This window comes from Furipterus horrens, unplaced genomic scaffold (genome assembly GCF_987537825.1).
Source record: "Furipterus horrens unplaced genomic scaffold, mFurHor1.1.pri manual_scaffold_13, whole genome shotgun sequence".
Classification (NCBI taxonomy): Eukaryota; Metazoa; Chordata; class Mammalia; order Chiroptera; family Furipteridae; genus Furipterus; species Furipterus horrens.
The window spans coordinates 59841942-59869087 of NW_028327183.1; the positions used below are offsets into that span (position 1 = coordinate 59841942).

Consider the following 27146-nt stretch of genomic DNA (forward strand, 5'->3'; position numbering starts at 1 on the left):
TTGACAAACAGACGTTCAGAAAGCAACAGTTAATTGTGCCTGATGAGGTCAAGGAATGGCCAGGTAGCTCTGGTAAAGAGCCTCAAATGGGGTTTGTTTCCTTTCAGGGATGAAGCCTGCTCTTTTTAAAATATATTTTATTAATTTATATTCACTTATTTTTTGAGAGCAGATAAGAGAGGGAAAAAGACAGGGAGAGAAATATCACTCTGCAAAAAAACATCAATTCATTGCCTCTGGCACTCCACTAACTAGGGACCTAGTCCAAAGCTCAGGCAAGTGCCATGACCAGGAATTGAACCTGCATCCTTCAGTTTGCAGGACAACACTCAACCCACTGTGCCGCTCAACCCAGAGCAAGGATGCCTTTTATCCGTATTTTACACAGGAAAATCCTGAGACCCGCGAAGTGCATCATTTTCCTGTAATTATAACAATAGTCAATTATCTAAGATGTAAACCCCGGAAGCATGGCCAAGGTCCAGGTGGTCTAATCACTGTTGATTCTGTTTGGCTTCCAGAACGGCTCTGAAGCTCCACAAATACCTGTTCGTCCTCACACACCACCTGGTGCACCTTCAGTCCTGCTGCAGCCCAGCAAGCGCCAGATGACAGACCACAGAAATGGCAAAAAACTAAAAACCAAGGCTTTTTATCGTATTACTAAATATCTGAATTTACAAAAGCGATGATGTGTATTAATAATGGAGATTATTCTTTAAAGTATATGAAGTGTATCTACTGCAACGTGTACAGCAAAAAATAAAAATAAAATAATTTGGATATGTTTTCCACTATTAAAAACAATTATTCCATAAAAGTTATTTCATAAAACAGAAATTATGTTACTCAAGGATGAAAATGGGTGACATTACAACACAGATCTATGTTGTTTCACTGTCCTATTTGTTAAAGAGTAGTCCAAATTAATGAAATAAGTAAATTATGAGCATACATTTTACTAACCACGCATCAGTAGTACATACACTTCCAAAAATGCTCATCACAAAACCTTAGGGAAATACAACTAAAACAACAGAAAGAGCATGACATTATATAAGAACACAGCTAAAATCATAAATATTAAATCAAGATTTTTTTTAAGAGTGGGGAAATGCAACCCTCACACTGAGTAAGAATGCATAAAGGCACAATTAGTTTAGATTGTACCTTGTTAAGTTCTTCAAAACATAAAAATTAAACTTCTGAGATGTTCATTCCGTGAACATGTAAATTTAGTCACAGATGTTTTATCAGAGTTTTCTTCAGTGTCATTACATTGAAAAAAAGGTATACATTTCTGAAATCTACCATTTACACAGTGAGAATTCTCCAATGTCAAAAGTGTAGAGACTTACGGGTAAAGATTTCACATGTCCACCTCATTCTTAAAGCCTTTAAAGAGTGTGAACTATGATTAAGATGGCCATGGCTACGAGGTAAGTCTTCCCACATCTGATGTCCCCATAAGGCCTATCTCCCGTGTAAAATCTCTGATGATAAGAAAGGAGAAAGGATCAGGAAAGAATTTTCTCCATTCCCTGTACTCATAAGGCCTTGCACCAAGTATAACTCAGGATAATGGAGGCTAGTGGTACAAAAAAAAAAAATTTCTCGAATTGCATTCATATATAAAAGCTTTCTCCTGTGTGACTTGTAAGAAGATAACAAAGGCAACGGATAGAAAATAAAAGATTTCCCAAACTTTCTTAAGTTATAATAACTAGACATTGTGAATCCTCTAATGACAAGGCAGGAATGGCTACAGTTAAAACATTTCCCATGTTCACATCACTCAAAATGCATTTCTACAGTATAAACTATCATACTAGTGGAAATCACTTGATACAAGAAAAACATTTCCCATATTCACTGTAGGCATAAGGCCTTTCTCCAGTGTGAAGTCTTGGATGACAACAGAGGGGACTGCTACATGTAAAGGACTTCCCACACTCGCTGCACTCATAAGGCCTTTAGTGAGTGTGAACTCCATGATGTTTACGAAGTCCAGAGCTACTGGTATAAGATTTCCCACACTCACCGCACTCATAAGGCCTTTCTCCTGTGTGAACTCTCTGATGACAACGAAGGGCAGAGCTACCAGTAAAAGATGTCCCACATTCACCGCACTTATAAGGCTTTTCTCCAGTGTGAACTCTGAGATGATAACGGAGGGCAGAGTTACTGGTAAAAGATTTCCAACATTCACTGCATTCATGAGGCCTTCCTCCAGTATTAACTCTCTGATGCTGATGTAGGGCAGACCCCTTGATAAATGATTTCCCACGTTTACCACTATCTTGTGGCCCTTCACCAATGTGAACTTTATGATGATTATACAGGGTAGAGCTATGGGTAAAAGCTATCCCACATTCACCACACTTATAAGGTCTTTCCCCAGTGTGAACTCTCTGATGACGACGGAGGGCACAGGTACCAGTAAAAGATTTCTCACATTCCCCGCACTTATAAGGTCTTTCTCCAGTGTGAACTCTCTGATGATAACGGAGTGCAGAGCTACTGGTAAAAGATTTTCCACATTTACCACACACATGAGGCCTTTCTCCAGTGTGAACTATGCGATGTTTACAAAGGTCAGAGCTACTGGTGAAAGATTTTCCACATTCACTGCACTTATAAAGCCTTTCTCCAGCGTGAACTCTATGATGATAAGACAGTCCTGAGCTACTGGTAAAAGATTTTCCACATTTACCACATACATAAGTCCTTTCTCCAGTGTGAACTCTGCGATATTTACCATGGTCAGAGCTGCTGGTGAATGATTTCCCATTAAGCCGTTTTCCAGTGTGAACTCTCTGGTGAACATGGAGGCAAGAGCTATTGGTAAAAGATTTCCCACATTCACAACACACAAAACACTGTCTTCCATTAAGGAATTTCCGGTCCTCAACAAGTGTGTTGTCACTGTCAATGCCTTTCTTGCATTCCCCTGGGGTATAATAATATTTTGTCCTTTGAAAAGTCATTCCAGACGAAGAGATTTCCTTTGCTCTGTGCATCATGTGAGCAGCCAGTTGCTCATAATGTCCAGAGCTGATGAGAAAGCATTTTCCAAACTGAGTGGAGGTACAAGGCTTCCGTGACACATGGAAATTGCAGCTCTTTGCATGGGAGGCTCTGTCCACACAGCTTATGAAACAATCCTTTGTTGAGTCCCACTCCTGCTGCTCATGACTCTGTGCACTGAGATAAAATGGTTCTGCACACGTCCCACACCTCAGCAGTGTCGGGCTCTGTTGTGTTTCCTGCTGGTCAATCAAGAGGAAAATGTCTCTCAAGACGCGCCCACAACTCCCACAGGGGTGGCTCTTCTGGGAAGACAAAGCTGAGTTGGGATTCTTAGCCTGTGAGACTCTTACAGAAACGTTCTGTTCACTGGGTATCTCCACATCCTCTGCTCCACAGCAGCACCCTGAACAAAAACAAACATTAGTGAAGTACACAGTGATGTATGGGGAGGGGGTTTTTCATCACAAATTTAAATCTGTAACATCTGGCATGTTTCAGCGTGATAATTTCCAGACAAGTGAGACAGACTCTGGAATAGCGCCTTAGGTCAGAAATAACGGGCACCTCATTAAACGAAGGCCATTACGACCGGATGGGACACAAGGAAGAGAGGCTGGGTTTACAAGTGGTTTCTCTGTTAGTGGCTGCCTGTAAAGCCCTTCCTGCTGTGATGTAAGATGGTGTAGAGGAATATGAATGTGTCCCAAACCATAAATATCAACTGCAGCAGAGCAGAGGCTGTGCAAGGTTTGTATCAAAATATGTGTATACTTCAATGTCAAACATATATTGACCCAAACTGGAGAGCACACCAAAGAGACTCCTCAGAGAAATGGATGTGGTGTAGAGGTTGAGGCAGACATTATCCCTGGTTGGAACTCAGAGCTGAAGTGAAAACTATTAAAAGTAACAAATTGTCAATGTGCCAACACTGGGGAAAGACAAGTACACTTTCAATGGTGACAAAATACAGTTACAGAGAACAGCTTCCTCATTATGTTTTCACAAAGCCTCGGAATTAAATTCTCCCAACTGCCCTTCACCAATGCCAGACCCCTGTGAGCCCATCCTCACATGACTGGATTCATGTTCTACTTTTGATACACAAGAGAATCTTCCTATTCACTTTCAGTTGAGCAGTTATGTAGAAAATTGATGATGCAACTCCAAAGGGAAAGCAGTGTCGCAGAACAACTCAGCAGAAACCACTAAATGAAAAAGATCTATGTGACTGATGACAGAAAGGTAGGAGAATAAAAGATACAACTATTCAATTCCTTCACAAATAATCAGACAATTATCTATGATGAATAGCAGCCCTTCAGGAACCAGGGAGAGAGTTAAGAGACCAGTTAGTTATTCCCTCACCTATCGGGGGTATTATGTTCTAAACGCCCCTGCAAAGTAGGAACCTTACATTTATTCTACATTCTTAAACCTATGTAACTTTAACAACATTCATATACAGTATCGCAAAATCCCACGATATAGCGAAAAATCCGCAATAAATAATTAAATACAATATTTTTTAAAATCCTGTAATACAGTAAGGCCGCGATAAGTGAACCGCCATATAGAGAGGGACCACTATATTACAAAGAGCTAATAAGTGGAGCATAATACAAACAGCCACTCAAAAAAGAGCAAGAAAGACTGGCTTAGCAAACATGGCAGATTCAAAACACAGGGGTGAGAATTTCTACAAGACACTGACTTATGCTACTATTGACTCTAGTGGCGTATTCTGTGCCATCAAATACTCCAAGAAATCACTAACTATTTGGTAAACCACAGCCCTTCAATCTTCACTATGCTGAACTCAGCTCATGGGGCAGAGAATGGAAAGTGAAACTTGTTATCAGCCCAAAACACAACACACCACCTACCAAGCATCTCGTATGTACACGCAGATAAAACGACTTCTCTAAACAGAATTGATCCATCAAGTTCAAAATAGTAACTGTTTCATCTAATATCAAACATCAACACTAAGACAAAGGGAAATATGAAAAAAAAAATCACAAAAGGACCATTACTATTTTAAAGTGAATTAAAACAAAAAAGTGCAATATAAGTTGCCAGAAAAATAATTCAAATAAGTGTTTTTAAAAACTTCTGTGTGATACAAACGTTATACATGGAACACAACATAATTAAGAAATAAATATGGGAACAAAACATGGGGTTCAAAATACAGACATCATTAACAAAATGAAACAGAAATTTGGGAGCTGAAGAATACGACGAATAAGATGAAAAACGCAAGAGTTTCAAGAGAAGACAAGATCGAGTAAAATGAATATGTCACCTCAGAGGAAGGTTATTTAAAACCATTCATGTAAAAGAAAAAAACCAAGGACAGTCAGTATAAATTTTGGAACACATATAAATTACCTATTCTTGCATTATAGAAGTCACAGAGGAAAGGAAAGAGAAAAACGATAGATAAAAGGGAGGGGAAGGAGAAATGTAAAAATTTTATTTTAAAAGTTGAGCTAAAGATTGACTTCTAAATATGAGAAAGAAACGTGAACAGCCATGTTCGAGATCCTGCCAGGTCCCTGCACAGATTCAAGTGCAAACAGGACTTAAGCAAGACACATTATAATAAGTGTCAAAAATCAAAAGGATAAAATAAATAAATAAATTTGAAAAACAAGAGACTAAAAACTCCTATTAGGTTATCAGTAATTTCTCTGAGGAAACTTTGCAGGCTTGGAGATTATCAAATGATATATTGAAAACACTAAAAGAAAACACCTGCAAACTGACAATACTTTATCCAGAAAACTTCTACCTCAGAAATAACGAGAGAGAAAAAAAAAACTCTCAGGAAAGACAAAAAGTGAAGAGCTAATTTCCACTTATCTCGACTTACTAGAAATGCCAATAAAGAAATAAAGATCTTTTTGCTGAAATAAAGGGATACGACATAGCAACAGGAAAATGTGGCATAGTGTAAAACCTTCCGGTAATGCCAGGAATGTCATGGAGTTCACAATATCAAAACAGTTCATTTTGAAGTGTACTTTATTTAACTCTATTGTACAGGATAAAAATAAAGTGTATTGAGAATAACAATAAGCCCTGGCTGGTGTGGCTCAGTGCATTGAGGGACGGCCTGTGAACCAAAGGGTTGCCAGGTCAATTCCCTGTGAGGGCACAAGCCTGGATTAAGGGCCAGTTCCTGAGTTGCGGGCCCTTGAAAGGCAACCACACACTGATGTTTCTCTTCCTCTCTTTCTCTCTCGCTTCCCCTCTCTCTGAGAATAAATACAGCCTTTAAAAAAAACAGACTAACAATAAGTGAAATAAGATTAATGAAAACTTGTGAATATACATATATATAAAAATGTAAACTGTGATATCAAAACATATAGAGAGGCCTGGCTGGTGTGGCTCAGTGGATTGAGAGCCAGCCTGCAAACCTAAAGCTTGCAGGTTCAATTCCCGGTTAGGGCACATGCCTGGGTTGTGGGCCAGGTCCCCATTTGGGGGCCTGCGAGAGGAGCCGATCGATGAATCTCTACCACATGACATTTCTCTCCTTCTCTTTCTCCCTCCCTTCCCCTCTCTCTAAAAAAAGTAAATATATAAAATCTTCAAAAAAAAAAAAAAAAACATAGAGGGGTGGTGTAGCAGAGAGTCAAAGGCTGGAATATTTGTATACAATGAAGCAGTTTTCAGGTTACAATGAACTGTTAAGAGGATGAGTTGCTTTATGTAAGTCTAATAAAAACCACAAGCACATCTTATACAATACACACACAAAGAGGAAGGAATCAAAGCATACCACTAGAGAAAAGGATCAAATCACAAAAAAAGACAGTAAGATGGGAAGACAAAAAAAGGAAGTACAAAAGAGACAGAAAACAATGACAAGGTGGCAACTGTAGGTCTTCCAAGAAATTCTCCAAAGGACAGAGTGGCTGAAGGGATAAAAAAAAAACAGACACAAAAGCATTTGAGACCTTGCTTCCTGGCCATTGTCATCAGTTTGGCTATAAGGTGAACTAGGATTAAAAAGTACAAATTGGCATTTACAGAACAGTCCTGGGGATGTAAAGTTCAGACAAGGGAATAGAGTCAATAACATTCTACTAATTATGTGTGGTGTCAGATGGATGTGAGATTTCTTAATATGATGACTTAGTAATTTATACAATGTCTAATGAAGAAACTAATAGAATATTAATGTACGTTAACCGTATTTAAAAATTTTTTAATTTATAAAAATAAATAAAAACTGGAGGCCTGGCGGCGCTTACCTTGTATTACAAAAGAAAAAAATAATCACCCTGACTGGCGTGGCTCAGTGGATTGAGCACCAGCCTGCGAAACCAAAGGGTCACCAATTCGATTACCAGTTAGGGCACATGCCTGGGTTTCAGGCCCAGTCCCGAGTGGGAGGCGCACGAGAAGCAACCACATATAGATGTTTCTCTCCCTCTCTTTCTCACTCCCTTCCTACCTCTAAAAACAAATAAATAAAATCTTAAAAAAAAAAAAAGAAAAATTAAAATCCCCACTAGACACAGTATATACTGCTTCCAAGAGACTCACTAAATCTTTATGGACACAAATATGCTGAAAATAAAGAGATAAAAAATATTCCATGCAAATAACACCAAAGAGAGCAGGAGGATAACAACTTTAATTACTATGCACCCAACCACTGAGCACCTAAGTACATTAATCAAACATGAGATCTGAAGGCAATAAGGAATTATTGAAGTTCAAAACCACTATTGTGAAAACAGAGCTAATAAATATATGCACAGCAATTTATACAGCTCTAGCCAAGTGGCTTAATTAATCTGAGCATTTTCCTGTACAAGAGTAGGTTGCGGGTCTGATCCCTGTTAAAGATTCATATTAGAGGCAACTTATGGATGCTTCTCTCTCACAATGACATTTCTTCTCTCCTTCCCTTCTTCTAACAATCAATAAAAATATTTTCCAGTGAGGATAAAAAATATACAGAATTATAGAAATGGTCAACAAGAATATAAAAAATGCTTTTTTTCACTAATGAATGAGAAATGCATTAGGCTTCTGGCAACACTACTGACCTCATATCCTTCCCTGTGAGGGTTCAGTCCAGCAGGTGCTGGGGCTGCAGGGAGAGGAGCGGGCAGTGCAAGCACAACAGCCCTGCCAAGGCCAGGACCTACCCAGAGAACTGGGGAAGCGGGCAGTGCCCACAGCCCACATGTGAGGGCAGAGCGCACCCTCGGGAACAGAGGGCTCCAGGGAAATGAAAGCTCTAGTGAAGGTAACCAGGAGAGCACAGGGTTTGGTTTTGGTGAGTTAGTTCATTAAAGTTTGAAGCAATGAAGTTAAAAGGACTACTGGACATAGTCAAGGGTGAGCTAGTCAGGTGGAATACAATTCCACGACCTCAGCAGTCCTGAGCCCAGTCCCACAATAATGCCCGGCGTTCTGAACACCACAAAAAACACCATGTTAGCATGGAAGAAGGGAAGCCCTTGAAATTCTATGTATCATTTCCACTGTGTGGGACAGAAAGCCTTTGAAACTGCGTATTCATTCCAAGGCCAGGAAGAAAGGCGAGAGGGGGTCCACAGTGCACAAAGAAGAAGGTCCATAAAACAACTTCGGTTAATTGCCTATCTCAGGTCACTGTGTTATGAGAGGATCCCTAAAGCTTACAGAAAGAACCCATAAACAACTGTGGGTAACTGCCTCAACTTTAATTAACTGCCTCCTGACAGGTTATCTCTATTACAAGATGAACAAATTTGATCTGGAGCAAGATAAGAATCCGAGTTAATAACCCCCACTCTGCCCCGCACAGTACTATATTTGGAATGCCACCTTTACCTGATAATCAATATGTATCTCCCTCACCCGTCCCTCCAAAGATAAAAGTCCTTAGGACAAAGGATCTGATGCTTTGTGCCACCCTTGCTCCTGCCACGCTTACCGTGCCCTGCCCTGAACCTGTGCCTTTCACCCCAACCTCGGCAAGGCCTGTAGTCTTCCATGAGAATGTATCACTAATAAACTCTGTTTGCGAGCTAGTAGACTGGCAAATCTCTAGTTCTCTACTGGGCCTACCATCTCATCACAGTCTCATTAAGCACTACCATCAACCTCACCTAAGGCTGGTAGGATAAGAGGAAGAGGGGCAAATAAATGCCATCTATTTCAGGGCCGGACTGCACAGCCCCATCTTTCCTGCTAAGCAATTTCACTGAGTCTCCATGTCATGCTTCCAAGACACAGCCAAGTCTGGTCAGGACCCTTAGAGATTAGGGTACAAGAAGGAAACAGCAACCCTGAGGACTTGGGGTCCCAGGCATGCCACAGAAGAGTGGGAGGGAGAGGGTCTTACCCAGCGAAGATATAAGAGCATAGTTCTCCAGCATCACATTCAGGTACAGGATTCTCTGAGCCTCATCAAGAAGGCGCCATTCTGTCCTGGAGAAATACACGGCGACATCCTCAAAGGTCACAACCACCTGTCAGAATTAACATAAATAAATCCAGAAAAGTCTGTCTGAGATCCCACAATCCCATACTTCCCCATGGCCAGCCCCTTGCAGGGCCTACAGTGAGGAAAGCACAGCAGCCCTTGGTGCCTGGCCTGGGCTGCCTACTGTCTCATCAGCCTCATTAATCACTAACATCGCCCTCAGTAAGGGCAGGTGGAATAAGAGGAGGTGGGGCAGAAAATATCATCTAATATCAGGGCTGAGCCTGCAGGGCCCCATTCTTCTTGCTAAGCAATTTCACTGAGTATCTCAGATCATGCCTCCAAGACAATGACAAACATGGACTTATGCTTCACCTTTATGTCCCCATCCCTGGCACCCAGACCATCAGCTCACACTTCCTCTAGCAGTGTACCATTGTGTGAACTTCACCTCCATCACAGCTTCACACCCAGGTTCACACCCTCAGGTCTACTGCACTTGCCCTCATGCACAGATTTCCAGATCTATGTCTTCAGCTGCTAACTATGTTTTCAGTCACTGCTCTATGAAACCTTTTTTTTTTTAAGATTTTACTTCTTTATTTTTAGAGAGAGGGGAAGGGAGGGAGAAAGGGAGAGAAATATCAACATGTGCTTGCCTCTCCCACACTCCCAACTGGAGACCTGGTCCGCAATCCAGGCATGTGCCATGACTGGGAATTGAACTGGCGACCCTTTGGTTCACAGGCTGGCGCTCAATCAGCTGAGCCACACCAGCCAGGGCTCTTTGAAACTTCTAAAAGTGTGAACCAAAAGGACCTTCAAATATTCCCAAAGAGTGTTAACCTACCACCATCTTCCCTAGTCCAGTAGATGGAGCCTCCACTGCTTCAGCTGCTAGGAATAAAAACACGGGTAGTTTTGAAAACATACAATAAAATAATGGTCGAAGAATCGAACCTTTTCTTCTACCTCTAAGGTCCAACTCTGGATCATCATCTCTCCTGAGATGATAGAACTCTCCTGGTCCTGGGCATCCTGCCTCCTCTTTTACTGCCATCATGTTTTCCACTAGCAGCCAGATGGAGCCTGTTAAAATCCAGAGGAGACCAACTCCTTTCTCCTATAGAAATGCCCCATTATCTCCCTCAACCAGTTATCATTGGGCCACTTTACAAGTCTGATTCTTATTTTCAACACAAAGACAGGAGACTTGAGGTACCTAATCCCAGCACTGCGGCACCTCCAAGCATTTGCAAGTGCAGGTGTCTCTCCCTGGATAGCCCTCCAGAACTACTTCTACCGGCTGCCTGTGTGGATCGTGAAAAAACGCAGGTCACATGCTAAACGTGACCAGCTCAGGGAAGTCCTCCATGATGGCCTTACAAACTGAGAGACTGAAAATACCCATATAGATGGTCTGAAGTTAAAACTTTCTACTAAAAACAAGTCACAGCAAGGAGTTTTGTCTAAGGCTGGTAAGTTCCATGAAGAAAGTCAGTTTTTACCTTAACTGAGCTCATCTTTGTATTTTTGTACCTAAGTTAACATACCTTTGAAATGTCAGGTTAGTTTCCCTTTTTCTTACCTGAGGGCAAAACCTCTGTACAAGATGAGATCAAACACTACCTCACTGTTCTTACTGTTGTGTTAATGAATGAAATATTAACAATGCTATATCCAACAATATAAAAGAACATTTTTACTTTTTATCTAATGTTAGGGATTTTCCTGCTTTCTTTTCTCCTGTCTCCTGAACCTACCACCAACGGACTTCAAGTTCCCCAATTATGTCTTCCCTTTTGATTCTGATGTACAAAATAAGTGCTAAACCTGTTATTTTCTGAAGCATTTCTTACTCTGAGATTGTTTCCTGACAATCGTCATCAATTTGGCTAAAAAATAAATTAATTAATTAAAAAACTCTCTAAAAGTCTGACTGTTTCTTTCACTGACAGCAAAATAGGGCTACCTTGATATCACCTGTGACCTGCGCTAAGGACTGCGGTATACCCACGGTCACCAAACTGAAAGCTGGGAAAATACCAAGGTAAGATCTTTAGACACAATAAGATAGTGTCACCACCAGAGAGGGACGGGGACACCCTGTCCTTCCTTGTCTAGTTTACAAAATCGTTTTCAACTTCAGAAGGTGTAGGAACGCGCAGGCACCCATCCTTCAGCCCCAGTAAGCAGGTCCGAGCCGGCCCAGCCCCGCAGTCAGGTGACCGTCAGGGCAAGTGTCTCTCCCTCTGTGACGTCGAAAAAGGACTCCTCCTCTTGGGCCTCGCTGTCCTCATCACCTGACTCCAGTCGGTTTTCTGTCTCAGCAGGACGTATGAAGCTTTGCAGACCATGACGCAGCCTGTGTTCCCTCTCCGGTCACGACCTTCGTGGGCTCCCAGGACCCTGCGATGAAGGCGCAACCCCTCCGCCTCGCAGTTAGGACGCGGCTCCGCCATAAACTGTTTAAAGCTGATGTAACGCGGACGCCAGGTGTGCGGGCCCTTTCGGGTGAGTAGCACCTGCGTGTCGTTACACAGCGGCACCTCATTCCGTCAGAGCGACGACCGCCTCACGACTCGGACTCCGTGGCCAGGGCTGCAGGACGTGACAGGCGTCCCACACCCGGGCTGCAGGGATCGGTGGGAGGAGGCGGGAGCGGGAGGGCCCGGGGGACGCGCACTCACCTCAGCCGGGCGCCTCAGAGCTGCCGCTGTCATCAGAGCGAGGCGGGGGCCCGGGGACGAGGGGGCGCCCGGCACTGCAGTTCCGATCTCCGCGGCAAACTCACAATCGCGTGTAAGCGGCGGCGTCTACGTCTCTCGGATTTCTTGTCACCGACATGTCCTCGGAACATCGGACCGCTGAGGTGATCCTGAGAGAAGACAAAAGGCCCGCCAGCTGGGCGACGGAAGTCCCGCCCACAAGCGCTCTGCCCTAACGGAAATGCCTTTTCTGAGCCTCCATTGGTTCAGCCCCGAACAGCCTTCTGGGGACTGTAGTTCCTAGAATCCAAGGAGCTGAAAAGGGGTTTCCCACCTCATTTCAAGATAAAAGAACCACACACGCCAGGAAAGATAATGGAAGATAACTGTCTTGGTCTAAAAGAGATCTTGAAAATGATAAAAGATGCCATCTGTTCCTGGTGAAGGGTCTTGCCTGCATGAAAATGAACATGCATCATCTCTGCAACTCCACACAGCCACTCATAGATAAAGGAGGTCCTCCTGCATTAGACGGTCTGGAAAAATATATCAAATCACCTACTCACATCATCACATATACGAGAATGGTAACACAAGACTGTAAGACAAACATTTAATACAAAAAAGAACTAAGGTACAAAATATAAGGTTAAATGTGAAGAGGGAATCAAGAAGGAAAGCACCTGGGGGCTTACACACAAGCCCCAACATCCAGGTGCCTTGTGACCCATCGGCCCTGACTTGCACATGAGTCCCCCTGATGCCAGCAGCTGCACACAGCTCCTGGTGGCCGGATCACAAGCCTCTGAGATCAAAGAAGCAAGAACAGTGTCTCCTTTCCCATAGTGATAACATATCTTGTGGAACGGACCCCTATGCTTTACTGCTTTGCTTTGTAAATTTGCAAAATTAACATTTACCTCCATTCCATGGGAAGAATGTATGTTAGACACTTAAGCTTTTCTTTTTTTCTTCATTCTATTTTTAGTAACGTTTCTAACTCAATAAAAGGAACGGTTGGACTGTTAGTTTTTGCTGATAGCCTGAGCGAGCTGCAACACTCCGTTCGTTATTGATCACACATTCTGTCTCCTGGATTTTACCTCCACATCTTCATTCCACAAACTACAGAAACATAAATGGAAGTCAAATATTTAGTTATAAACATTAAGAGAAATACATTTTTGAAAAAATGTAAGACTTAACATCTGACAAACTTATTCCTGTTATTTTAATTTCAAAATGATATTTTAATTATCTTAACGAAGCACATTTTGTACTGTCAAGACATATTTAAGATAAGGGCGACATTTTCCTTGCTAATAGATAAGAGGAACCTATTGATTCATTATATTTAAAGTAAATAAAGTACATATTTGACTTAACTTATATATACCACAGAAACTTAAAAAGCACATAAAATATTAGAATAAACAAAAATAGGAGCATATATATATGAAATGATATCTAAAATCAGTAATACTGTAAAAAGCTTGTCTTATTAAAAAATCTAGAGCAAACATCACACTAAAATATAAACCAATCAGGAAAAATATTAAAAGTAAACATGAGTGTTAAAAAAGACAAAAACTTACCAGATATTACTTAAAAATAATAAAAATACAGTATTTCCAGCACCCTGCAACTCAAACAATGATCACAATAAATGGTCTGATACTCTAGTCAAGTTGCGAACATGGGAAAATTGTACATTTTTATTTCTCTTGGAACAGTATCCTGATTTAATCGAATCTTTTCCCCCTTTCAATGAGACCTCTTAAAATACTCAGGATCCACAAACTAGTGTATTGGTGTGCTTTTTTCATGTTTCAACAGCACCTATCACCTTAAAATTTAGTATAACATAAAATATATTTTCTTTTTGACTTCTTGGCCAGCCTTCAAGAAAGAAAGGCTTTGAGGAAGCCAGGTTGCAAACACTATTATTCTTTGATATATAACACAGACTAGAAGAGCCTCTGAATCACATGAAATGTAATAATCACTAAATGATTGTTGCAGAAATGAAACACAATGCCATGTGTTGTCTTCAATTCTTCTTAATTTTTCTGCTAACAACTTGCTATCCTTGTTACCTATTTTTCCTCAAGTTCTCATGAATTAAAAGGACTCACCCTTTGTAGAAACAACAATTTCATGGTAGCCATGTTTCCAGTGGAGTCACAGCTCAGGTTAAATGTCTTCTTATTAGAAGGCAGTGTCCTTTGTTTACCACCCATTGTGTCCTCAGTAGGGACGTGGGCCACAACTCAGTCATGTGCCCTGACCAGGAAATGAACTGCAACCCTTTGGTTTGCAGGTGGATGCTCAATCCATTGAGCCATACCATCCAGGGCTCAATGACAGAAATTTAAACCTGACTCATGTTGTGTACTAGCCATGACTATACTTATTTTCTTTAATGTGACATACATTTAATTTTTTAATTCCTTAATATTGATATTAAAGATAAGAAAGAAACAAAGACAAAGACACCAATCTACCACCTTCACCAAGTGCCGTGAGACAGCACCAAACCTACAACCCAGATATGGGCCCTAAGTGGAAAATGAGCCCCTTCACATGAATCTCAAACCGAGGCAAGCCGCCAGAGGTCATTTTTCTTATAAACCTTATGCTCTAAAAAGTGTATTAGTATCTTTCTGATGAACGGAATCTGGGTTAAACTTCTGACTTGTCGCCAGTGTGCTCGGAGCTGGGATCAGGATTTGAGTTCACAAAAATCGATGTCCCAAAACAAAGATTCTTGTGCAGACAGAGGAGCACCAAAAAGGATGACGTGGGCTAAAAATATGGTCAGGGCTGCATAGAACAATCAGAAAATGATTGTTGAAAAATGAAACAATATGCCATGGTTAGCACCACTGTCTCTAAATCCACTTTCAACAGAGGACAGAACCACATGAGCAGTGGGGCCCTGTCATGGAGAGGTGACCTCTCACCCAGTGAGATCACGGTAACTGAGCTCTCCAGCATCACTTCCGAATATGAGGTCCCAACTTTCACATCTTGTTGTTCCCTATATTGCAGAGTGAAAGTCAGAGCCATGTACCAAAAAAAACCTGAGACTAACTGAGGTATCAACTTCACCTCAAAGGATGATGTCTCAGCCTATCACCCAAAGATGGGTGGAATGCAGAGACCCAGCCCAAATGACGCAGCTCTCCTGAGGGTCATACTCCTTGCTGGGCTCAAAGACGCACACAAATTGCAGCTCAGACTCAAATCCAATACTCCCCTTGAAAAACCACCGCAGCTTACAGATGATGGCATTACCATTAAGCCTGAGGGGCATAGGGTAAGTGCTTTGGAGTACTAGAGAAATGGGAGTGGGAGGGAGAATCATAATGGCAACAATGGAAACAGCACCTTCATCTGAGCCTCCAAGTGAGGGCTTCAAAAACAGTGCTGGGAGGATTGTCCCTGGCTCAGGAGACTGAATTCCAGGTTAAAGTCCAACCTCCTGAATCTGACACTTCTCTGTTGTGTAAACTTAAAGAACCTACTTCATTTCTCCAAGTCTGATTTCCTTAGCAACTGAAAACGTATTTCAGTTCCTAGGATTTGAGAATTAAAAGGAAAATGCTCAAATAGCTAACCCTGAAATCCTGGCGCTGACAAGTACTCATTTGTTACTGTTATTGATCCTCAGAGGCGAAGGTAAGTGCCAGCATTACCTACCTGCCAGCCACATTGAACCAACTGACATTCAGGAAGTTCTAGGGAGTCACTCAACAATTTCCAGATGGAAACCCCACACTGAGGCCTCAGTGCCCAGTAGCACCTGGGGCCTACAGGCGACTCAGCAGGTTCCTGAAAGACCAACTTTCTCACAAACTCCCCAATCCCATGGCCTTGTGGGTATAGGAGGAGTTCCTGGCCTGTGTAAGTCTCTGTAGTCAGAGCCTGGAGTAGCTGGACCCCGGGCAGGCTACACGCACAGCTGCTGCACAGCGAATGAGCACCAACAGCTCTTGACGCTCTCCAACAGCTCAGCGACGGAGACATAGCTTTCACCCCTTGTCCAAACGAGTAATGAAGCTCAGCTTATGGAAAGGGGTCCTATTCCTGCAAGTACCTATAAAATTCCGAAATCAAAATCTCAAATCCACGGTGCCTGACCCAGGGCATTTAAAGACTGAAAAGTGCCCCATATTTCCCACGGCACTGAACTTTGGGACTTCAAAACACTTTACCTATGGGAAGCTGCAGTGCTTGGTGATGGCAAGTGCAGCTCCGCCCCAGATCTGGAAAAACACTGGGAGCAGGGCAGCACACAGGACCCACTCCATACACCGGTTTTCCTGTGGGGAATCATGCCTGCATTTCTATGATAGCTTAAAAGCTTGCTTTCTGCCAAAGGACCCCCTCATCCTGGGCTAAGAACAGATGCTCAGCGTGTAACCTTGAAGCAGTTTCTTAGCACCTCTTCTGGGCCTATTTTTCAGAACAGGATGTGGCTAGATGAGTTAATCTTATCATCTATGCATGAGTGACATTCTTTTCTGTTATATAAAAGTAACAATCATATAAGGCAATAATTGACACAATGATTCATAACTTTCTTGGATGTAATCCACCTAAATCATTAATAAAAGCCTGTTCAGGGAGGGGCAAACTGCACTTTTTCTCAAGAGTGGCCAGTTTTGTCCGGTCTTCTCCACAGCGTTCTTGCAGTTCCTGTGCATTTACTCATTTCATTCACAAGGCCGTGGACCCTGCTAGTTGGAGGTCCGCGACACTTGCCCATCAGCACATTATCTAATCCCCGAGTTTTGCTAAAAGCAGTAGTTCTTGTGATATCAAACCAAAAATATGGAATAACACACAAACCAAAAGCTTATTGTATTTTCCAATGTTTAATCTTCTAAATGTGATGCAGAATGTTAACGGTGTGGGTCATAATTGTAAGTGTCTATTACAATTTTAAACTCATAGCATTTAAAAAGTAAAATATGTTACAACATATTGTTCCTGTATGAAAAACAATTGTTCCATAAAGCAGAAAGAAACAAAAGGAGTGAAATTTCAACATGCATCTTTGTTTTTCTGTCCTTTTGTTACAGAAAAATGACATATTAATCAATTGGGAGAATATATGAGGCATATTTTGGAAGATACAGAAATAACAAATACACATCTCAAGAAATCTTTCTGTAAATCATTTGAGAAATGCAGTCTAACATAGTGAGGTAGCACAACAGTTAAAGTTTTATTAAAGAACAATTCACCAAACCAAGCATCATCTAGGATATGGAGGAATCCAGTCTGATACAGTGCTGAAAGAATGAAAAAATCAGTTTGGATCACAAATTGCTACCCTTTAATTTATACATTAATTTAGGTAATGACTGTGAGGATACACTGAGGTATTGATAAATGCAACATGTATCTATATTAAGAATTATAAACAAACATTTCTAAGGGCTTTTCCTTTTTTTAGAGACTTTAATTTTAGAGGGAGCAAAAGGGAAGGAGAAAGAGAGGGAGAGAAACATCAATGTGTGGTTGCTTCTCCCACACCCCCAACTGGGTACCTGGCCCGCAACCCAGAAATGTGTCCTGATATCGTATCGAAATGGCAACACTTTGGTTCACAGGTCAGCACTCAATCCACTGAACCACACCAGCCAGGGCTCTTCCAGATTTATTTTCAAAAGTCACAAGTTAGAAATAACCCAATGCCTATGAACAAAGTAACGGATAAACAAATGTCAATATATTTAAAGATAAGAACATTTCTTAGCAAAGGATGAGCTACTACTGTATCATAAATGAACGTCCAACTATTTATGCAACATAAATGAAAGCAAAAGAAATACCTTTATTCCCATCACATAAATTCTTGGAAATGAAAAGTTACCTATTAGGGTGAATAGTAAGTCAGAGGTTCCTTAGAGTACTGTGAAAGGAAGGGTGACAGAAATTATATAAAGACCTGAGGTAAACACACAGTGACAGATACAGTCAGTGTTATGAGTGTGGTGATGGTTTCACACTCATGCATATGTAAAGACTCATCAAATACTATTCATGAAATATATTGTTCGCTAAATCTTTTTTAAAAAATGGTTCAACATAATAAATCTATATACCCAACACTTTTTAGAAATAGGTTTGGAAATGATATTCAATCCACGTTGTCATGCACTCACTATAAGGGTAGTACTTCTCCCTGACAATGTATGAAACAAGGAAGATCTTTCACAGGAAAGTTGACTGGGTCAACAAAAAGCGCATTCTTGGACATAAGATACCACTTTTCTCTAACACCAATCATCTTCAGGTGAACATCTAAGAAGGCAACGAAATCCCCAAAATCTTGTGATGATTTTCAATGACAATGACTTTGGCCATAAGTATAAACATACCTGGAGAGCATCACATCTGTGCACACAATGATCCGACAGTATTTTTCACAGAAAAATTTCTGGGTGCACATTTAGAAGAGGCACATTATATCTAGTTGACTGCAGTCTCCTCCAATCTCTATTAGAACAGTGACTGCATAGTAATCATGGTTTCCCATAACCCCTGTGTTCCTACAGCAAGTAACCTACACTGACTGTACTGTAGACATTAGGACTTAGGGTTGATTCCAAGAGTTTCTGAACAATTCCCTTGGAAAGTAGTGCATTTCCGACAGAGAAAGTAAGTCACTCTGATCCCAGGTGCAACCGAAGTTGTCACCCCTACCCATCCTGAAACTGAGCTGTGAGTCTCCTCACACACAGAGCATCCGGGCTTCGAGTATCTCAGAGCTCTGCAATCTGACCTAGGAGGTTGTGGACAGCAATTCAAATTTAGCCAAAACCAGTGAGCTACTTTAGGCACCATACCGCCACCTCAAAGGCAGAGAAAATCTGAAACCGCCATAAAAGTTGTTCACTTCTTTGTGCTTGTACAGCAAAAATCTGCTTTTATGCTACCCCACACAGTAAACAGAACATCCAAAATTAAGGGGCTTTAAACAAAAACAAATATTTATTATTTTATACAGCAAGGAAACATGGACCTCTCCTTCCATGCCTGTGACTTCAACACTGGAAATATTCACCAGAACTATCTAAAAAAGACGTTTCCCTGAAGTTTTTTTTACCAGCTGCCAGCTGAACTGCAACGGTGTTTTCTGGTGTCAACACTGAGTCATGTTCATGCCACAACTAGTCAAGAGTGGAGAAAATACAGCTCTGCTAAAGGCTGAGGGTACTCATTTCCTACAACAAACCAAAGAACAAAGTCAGCTTCCCTGAGGACAGTAGAACAGTGACTGATGAAAACAGAAGATTTAAAAAAAAAAAGGGGGGCAGCGCCCTGCTAGGTGGTACAGGTGAAATAGCTTCAGCCACGGAAATATGCACTGACGTAAATCTGTCAAGAGCCCTGGGCAGGTTAGAACATGTACACATATACATGCTTTCCCATGATCCATGTGGTTCAGCTGGTTGTGTCATCATCCAGCAATGCAAAATGTCCCTGCTTTGATTCCTGTTCAGGGCACAGCAGGGGTGCAGGTTCAGTCCCTTCACTGGGGTGCGTTCAATTCATCCTGATAGTTATGTTATTAATGTTTGTTGTCTCACTCTCTTTGTCCTGTCCCTTCTCCTTAAGAATAAATAAAATTCTTCTTAAAAAAAAAGTGCTTTCCAGAGAACTAAAGATTATCTCAATCTAACCTCCACTGATGTTTGGATGTAAGCGATTAAATTCAGAAAAATGATGCGGGGTTTCCTCCAAGGTTGTTAAACTGAACAAAGAAACTGTATTTTCTACACACCTAAAAACTTCTGCCAAAGGGAGCCTTCATGTGTCCAAAGATGATATAATTTTGGCTAAAACATTACTCACATTTACCACACTCAAAAAGTCTTTGTTCTGTTTGAACTCTGATGATAATGTTCTTTTGTGTGAGTTTTCTCATGATAACAAAGTGCAGAGTTCCTGATAAAAGATTTCCCACATTCACTGCACTCATAAGGCCTTTCTCCAGTGTGAACTCTCATATGATAAAGGAGGCTAGAGCTCCAGGTAAAAGATTTCCCACATTTATTACACTTATATGACCTTTCTCCTGTGTGAACTCTCTGATGATAACGAAGGTCACCATACCTGATAAAAGATCTACCACACTCACTGCACTCATTAGGCCTTTCCCCTGTGTGAACTCTCTCATGATAACGAAGTTCGCTTTTCGTGATAAAAAATTTCCCACATTCACTGCACTCAAAAGGCTTTTCTCCAGTGTGAATTCTCTGATGACAAAGAAAGTGGCCTTTCCTCTTAAAACATTTTCCACAGTCACTGCACTCATAAGGCCTTTCTCCAGTGTGAAGTCTCTGATGACGATTAAGGCCAGAGATTCTGGTAAAATATTTCCCACATTTCTTGCACTCATATGGCTTCTCTCCAGTGTGAACCCGTTGGTGTTGACTGAGGCTTGAACTTTGGCTAAAGCATTTTCCACATTCACCACACTCGTAAGGCTTTTCTCCAGTGTGGACTCTCTGGTGTATAGTGAGGTTTGAACTTTGTTTAAAGGACTTCCCACATTCACCACACTTATAGGACTTTTCTAAAGAGTGAAATTTACAGTGTCGAATAAGGACACTGCGTTTTCTAAAGCATTTCCCACATTCACTGCACTTAAATGGTTTTTCCCCTGAGTGAACTTTCTGATGATAACGAAGCTCAGAGATTCCTAGAAAACATTTTTCACATTCATGGCATGCAAAACACTGTCTTCCAGTTTGGACAGCCTGGTCTGGAAGACATGCGTGTTTGCAGCCAATGGCTTTCTTACATTTCTTTCTTTTGTGATAATGTTTTCTTCTTTGAAAACCCACCGCCGATTTTGACATTTCATTTGTCCATTCCCTGGTGTGACTAGCCTGTTGTTGGATATTTCCAGTGCTGGTAAAAACATTCTGCCCAAGCTCCCTGCAGCTAAAAAGTCTTTGGGACTCATTGAGATTGGAGCCCTTCCCAAGTGAGGCCCTGTCCGCACCGTTTATGGAAGGCTTCTCTCTCACGTGCTGCTCCGGGAGCTGGTGGTGCTTTGCAATGAAGTAAAATCGTTTTTCCCATGCACCACACCTGAGAAATTCCTGGCTGTGCTGTGTTCCCTGCTGCTCAACCAAGTGGAAAATGTCTCTCAAGACGCGCTCACAACTCTCACAGGGGTGGCTCTTCTGGGAAGAAGCTGCCTTGGGATCCTTTGCCTGCAACACTTGTATAGAAAGGTTCTGTTCATTAGGTGCCTCCACATCCTCTGCTCCACAGCAGCACCCTGAAGAAAAGGACACACAAGGGAATTTAATGTTGACAATACAAAAGGAATATTTCCATCACAAATGTCCGTCTTGCACAGCTAAGCATGATTCCATGGGATGATTCTGAAGAAAGCTCAAAGAGTTAAGACTATCAGGAAAAATGTGTTGTATATTATTTGGTCCCCAAAGTCAATAAATGGTGAAGACCTCACCAAAAAAGACACAGATATAGATTGGGAAACAGAGAAAGGAGGCAGAGTCTACTAGTTATTTTTCCACAAGTGGCTTCCTGTAGGACTTTTTCTTTAGTAGGACCTTTTTTATTTTTCCAGATGATAAGAAGCTATGTGGAAGAATTTAAACGTGCCCTAACACATAAAAATCAACTGCATTAGAGTACACCATATACAAGATCCATTTAAGAAATGGGACCCTTGGCTAATGTGGTTCAGTTGCTTAGACCATCATCACGTACACCGAAAGGTTGTGTGTGCAATTACTAGTCAGGGAACATACCTAACCTGCACGTTCGATCCCTATTCCCAGATGGGGTGAGTGCGAGAGGCAACAAATTAATGTCTTTCACATTTCTCTCCCTCTCTTCCTTTCTCACTCTAAAACCAACAAAGATATCCTCATGTGAGGATTAAAAAATAATGGAAAAAAAAGGAATACGGGCACACTATGAGGATCTGCAGGCACTGATCCAGGTTGTTGAAAATTAAGCAAAGATGTGAGAAAAATGGTTGAGGTGAAGGATTTAGAAAAGTGGAGATTGTTCATGGGCTGTGAATCCTTGGAGAAATGATAACTGCTAAACTGAGTAATTGGAAAAGTGTCAACAATAAGCAAGTTCAAGTACATTAAGGTGTGGGACAGAGATAATGGTAACACACACTGTTAAGTAAATGAGTTCCTAATTATGATCTCAACAAGGCCCTCCCTTTAAACCTTCAGCAGTTGCCACTGAAAAAGTCAAAACCCCCTCTAGCCCACCCAGCCATGAATCAAGTCACAGGAATGGCTTGTCCCTTTAACTCTCAGTTGAGCCATTTCATGAGATTCGGATAAAAAATCCCAAGAGAGAAACTAAAGACATGGAAGGCAAGAACTATGATAGAACAAGACAGCACAAACAGAATCCAGTGAAATGATCTCTGTGAGTGATGTCTGCAAATACCAGAACAGGAGATATGAGAATTCACCTCCTTGCCAGGGACTTGTAGGCAGCTATCCACAATCAAACACAGGCCTAGCCCACAGGTGTGTGGCTAGGGGCTCTGAGCATCATGCTACAAACCAAAGTATCACCAGTTGGTTTCGCAGGGAACGTGCCTTGGGGGTGGGCCACATCCCTAGCTGAGGGTTTGCAAGAGGGAACTAATCAAGGTTTCTCATAGACATCGATGGTTCTCTCCTTCTCTATTTTGTTCTCGTTCCCTTCCTATAAAATAAGTAACTACAATCTTCAAAAAACGACAAACAGGCCTAGGAGAGATGAACAAGACTTTAATTAAGGCAACGTGCAATGAAGGAAAGCAAAAAATGCAGAACTGCTGAGAAAGATTGAATAAGAAGACTGAATGTGCAAAGCTATGTGCAGATGGTGACGTACAGAAGACAAGGGTCAAAGGTACCTCTGTTAGCCACGGTATTTTACTGCAGCATTGGCACTAATGACCGCTTCGGAGAAAAATGCTATGAAACTTTGTTATTAAGTACCACAGGACTGCCCTGGCTGGTGTGGCTCAGTGGATTGAGTGCTGGCCAGTGAAGCAAGGGTCACCAGTTTGATTCCCAGTCAGGGGGTATGAGTAGGTAGCAGGCCAGAACCCCAGTTGGGGGTGCACAAGAGGAACCACACATTGATGTTTCTCTCCCTCTCTTTCTCCTTCCCTTACCCACCCACTAATAATAAATAAATAAAATAATTTAAAAAAAAAGAAAAAGAAGAACACAGGACTACTGTGGCTGGTGTGGTTCACTGGATTGGGTGCTGGCCTAAGAACCAAAAGGTTGCTGGTTTGATTTCCAGCCAGGGCACATGCCTGGGTTGCACGCTGGATCCCCAGCTGGGGGTGTGCAAGAGGCAATCAGTCAGTGTTATCTAACACACATTGATGTTTCTCTTCCTCTCTTCCTCCCTTCCCCTCTAAAAATAAATAATAAATCTTAAACAAACACATCTGAATTTATTAATTTCATGTTTAAAAAATATTTTCTTTATTTATCTTTAGAGAGCAGGGAAGGGAGGGAGAGAGAACTGGAAAGAAACACCAATGTGTGGCTGCCTCCTACACAACCCCAACTAGGAACCCAGCCCAAAACCCAGGCACCTGACCTGACTGTGAATCGAACCAGCGGCCCTTTGGTTCACAGGACAGCACTCAATTCACTGTGCCACACCAGCCAGGGCAAAACATCTGAATACAAAAAAAAAATAAAGGAGAACCACATGACCTCCAGCCAGGATGCAGAAATAGGTGGATACACTTTGCCTCCTTGTAGAACCATAAGAATCACAATTAACCTCAAAACAAGAAACAAGCAGAAATGCCATAAAGTTGAACTGTATGGAAGTCCAACCACCACCAAGGATTTAACTAAGAAATACTCATCCTGATGGATAGTGGATAGGAGGGGCAGTTAACATGTGTGGATAAAAGCCAGGAGGGACACTTGGGGAGCGAGTCAAGCCCAGGGCCAGACGACAGCCCAGAGCAGGGAAAATAAAGCCTCATAGCTTCTATCTGTAAGAACCAGTGGGGATTAGGGCAATGGAAGAAATGTGACAGTCTCTCAAAGTTTAGAGGATCCCCATGGCAACTGCAAGAACGGAAGGAGGGGCAAGAAGTATTCAAAGTGGTGAAAAGCAAGGACCTACAACCAAGATAAAGCTATTGTTTAGAATAAAAGGACAGATAAAATGCTTCCCAGGCAAGGTAAAGCTAAAGGAGTTCATCATCACAAGCCATTATTATATGAAATGTTAAAGGGACTTATTTAAGAAAAAGAGGATCAAAATTATGAACATTAAAATGACAAGAAAATGACAATTATAAACAACCAAATCTAAACAATAAAAACAAAATCCACCTAAAGAAATCAGAATAGAAACAGAATCATAGGTATGATCACCAGGAGGGTTATCAGCTGGGAGGGGGAATGTGAGAAATGGGGAAATGGTGCAGGGATTAAGAAGCATAATCGGTTGATACGAAATAGGGGGAAGTTAAGAATGATATAGGAAAGGGTGAAGCCAAAGAATGTATATGCACAACCCATGAACATGAACTAAGGGGGAAGGAATTGTTGGAGGGAAGGAGGGTACTGGGCAGAGGGGAGCAAAGGGAAAAGAAATTGGGAACACTGTAACTACATAATCAATAAAATATACTTTGAAATAAAAAAACAAACACCAACAAACTCAGTAGTAAATTCAGCCAATCACGTGAAAGGTCTGTACACTGAACACTAGAAGACATTGATGAAAGAGGTAGAAGAAAACAGAAATAAATGAAAATACATCTTGTGTTCTTGGGTTTAAAAACTTGATGTTGTTAAAATGTCTATACTCCCCAAAGCAATCTACAGGTCAAATGCAATCCCAATCAGAATTCCAATGTTATTTTAAACAGAATTTTTTTAAAAAAGAATCCTGAAATGTAGGAAACCTCAAAAGACCTCAACTGGGAAAAGCAGTCTAGAGCAAGAACAGTTCTAGAAGTATCACACTGTAATAGTATTTGTAATACTTCAGAGTATTATGCAGCCCAAGCAACCAAACAGTATGTTATTCACATAAACAGACACACACCAATAGGACAGAATAGATTAAAAAACAAAAATAAAATAAAAACTTAAACCCAGGCACATCGTTCTATTAATCTTTGAAAAAAACCAGAAGAAACATATGAGGGAAAAGATAGTTTCTTCTATGAATGGTGCTGAGATAATTACCTATTCCTATGTAAAACAACAAAACTGGAAAGCACTGATAAAAATTAGGTCTCAAATGATCAGAAAATTAAATGTCAGTCCGGAAACCTTAAAATCCTTCAAGACACCTAGAGAACAAGCTTCAGAGCTTTGTATTGGCAATAATTTACTGATTGTGAAACTAACCACCAGGTAAAAAAGCAAAAATAAACAGATTCTACTACAACAAATGAAAACCTTCTGCACAGCACAACAGCAGTTAACAAAATGAATAGGACATCTACAAATGGGAAAAAATACTTGGGAATCATGTAAAGATATCCCTAGGAAATATTTTTCATTCAGTTCAGAGGACCACAATGAAGCGAATATCACGATATAGAAAAAATGTCACAATTTTTTATTTCCAAGTGAATAAAAAAGTTGTATTTACATTACACTGTAGTCTAGTAACACAACAGCTTTGTCTAAGAAAATCTACATAACGATTAAAATTCTTCACTGAAAATTGCTAATCAGAATCTCAGCCTATTAAAATAGCAGCAGTCGATTTGCTGATCAAAGTGTTTCCTAAAGTATCCAATTTGTAAACAAAACAAAACACAGTACCTGGGAAGTACAAAAAAGCGAAGTGAAAAACATGTGTACCTGATTCGGATAAGAAACTAATTCAGGAAATATACAGGGCACCCTGGAGCACGGTAGATCAGTTGGTTAGTGACATTCTGACCCCCAAGGTTGTGGGTTCCATCGCTGGTCAGAACACATACAAGCATAAACAACTAAAAGCATAAAAAAGTGGAACGGCAAAATCAATGTTTCTTTCTCGCTCTCTCCAAAGGGTCCGTGTTAGTGGTCTTGCAGGTGTTGGGGCCACAGCAAGAGAAGCGGCAGCGCGGACGAGGCAGCCCCGCCACGGCCAGGACCTACCCGGGAAACCGGGGACGCGGGCAGTGCCCACAGTCCGCACGTGAGCACAGCGCACCCTCGGGAGCAGAGGCTCCGGGGAAATGCCGACCCTGCTCGAGGGCGCCGGGAGAGAGCGGGGTCTTACCCTGCGAGGATGTAAGAGCGAAGTTCTCCCGCATCACACGCAGGTACAGGCGTCTCTGCGCCTCGTCCAGGAGGCGCCATTCACTCCTGGAGAAACACACGGCGACATCCGCAAAGGTCACGACAACCTGTCGGGATGAACACAAATGAGCCCGGGAGTCTGTCTGAGACCCGCAATCCCACTCGATACAAAACTTCCCCACGTTCCACGTGCTCCCAGCTCAGAGCGGACAACCCCCTCTGCGCTGCGCCCCGACTCAGAACGTTTCATGCCGGCCCGGGAAGGGCCCCGGGGTCGCGGCTCCGCCCGGGGGAGGCGCCCCTGCACGTGCTTACATAGCGGCCCCTCGGCGCTCACGCGTCCGCAAAACCGCACGACAGCCTTGCGGTCCGAGAGCTCCGTCGGGGCCTGCGCTGCAGGACGTGACCGGCGCCCCGCACTCGGCCAGCCGGGCTCGACAGGGGAAGCGGGGAGGCCCCGGGGCACGCGCACTCACCTCAGCCGGGCGCCTCAGCGCGGCCGCCGCCATTACACTCCGTGGGCGGAGCGGGGCGCGAGCGGCGGCCGACGAGGGGGCGCTCCGGTCCCCGCGGTCCCCGCTGCGGCCCCGTGCGCGTCACCCAGGCAGCCTCGCGGAGCCTCGCGCGCGCATAAGGACCCCGCTGCCTTCTTCCTGGAACTCAGCC

General features: G+C 42.1%; 1 protein-coding gene across 1 annotated transcript; it reads right to left on the bottom strand.

Moving 5' to 3' along the window:
* Positions 1-1101: 1101 nt before the first annotated feature.
* On the bottom strand, positions 1102-27146 carry LOC149995713 (uncharacterized). The gene is given in 9 exon segments (XM_090259290.1): positions 1102-3433; positions 9389-9515; positions 10320-10592; positions 11773-11994; positions 12049-12285; positions 20067-21484; positions 26258-26332; positions 26461-26587; positions 26957-27146. Coding segments are annotated over 9 exon segments (4107 nt in total). The 5' UTR covers positions 26990-27146; the 3' UTR covers positions 1102-1838.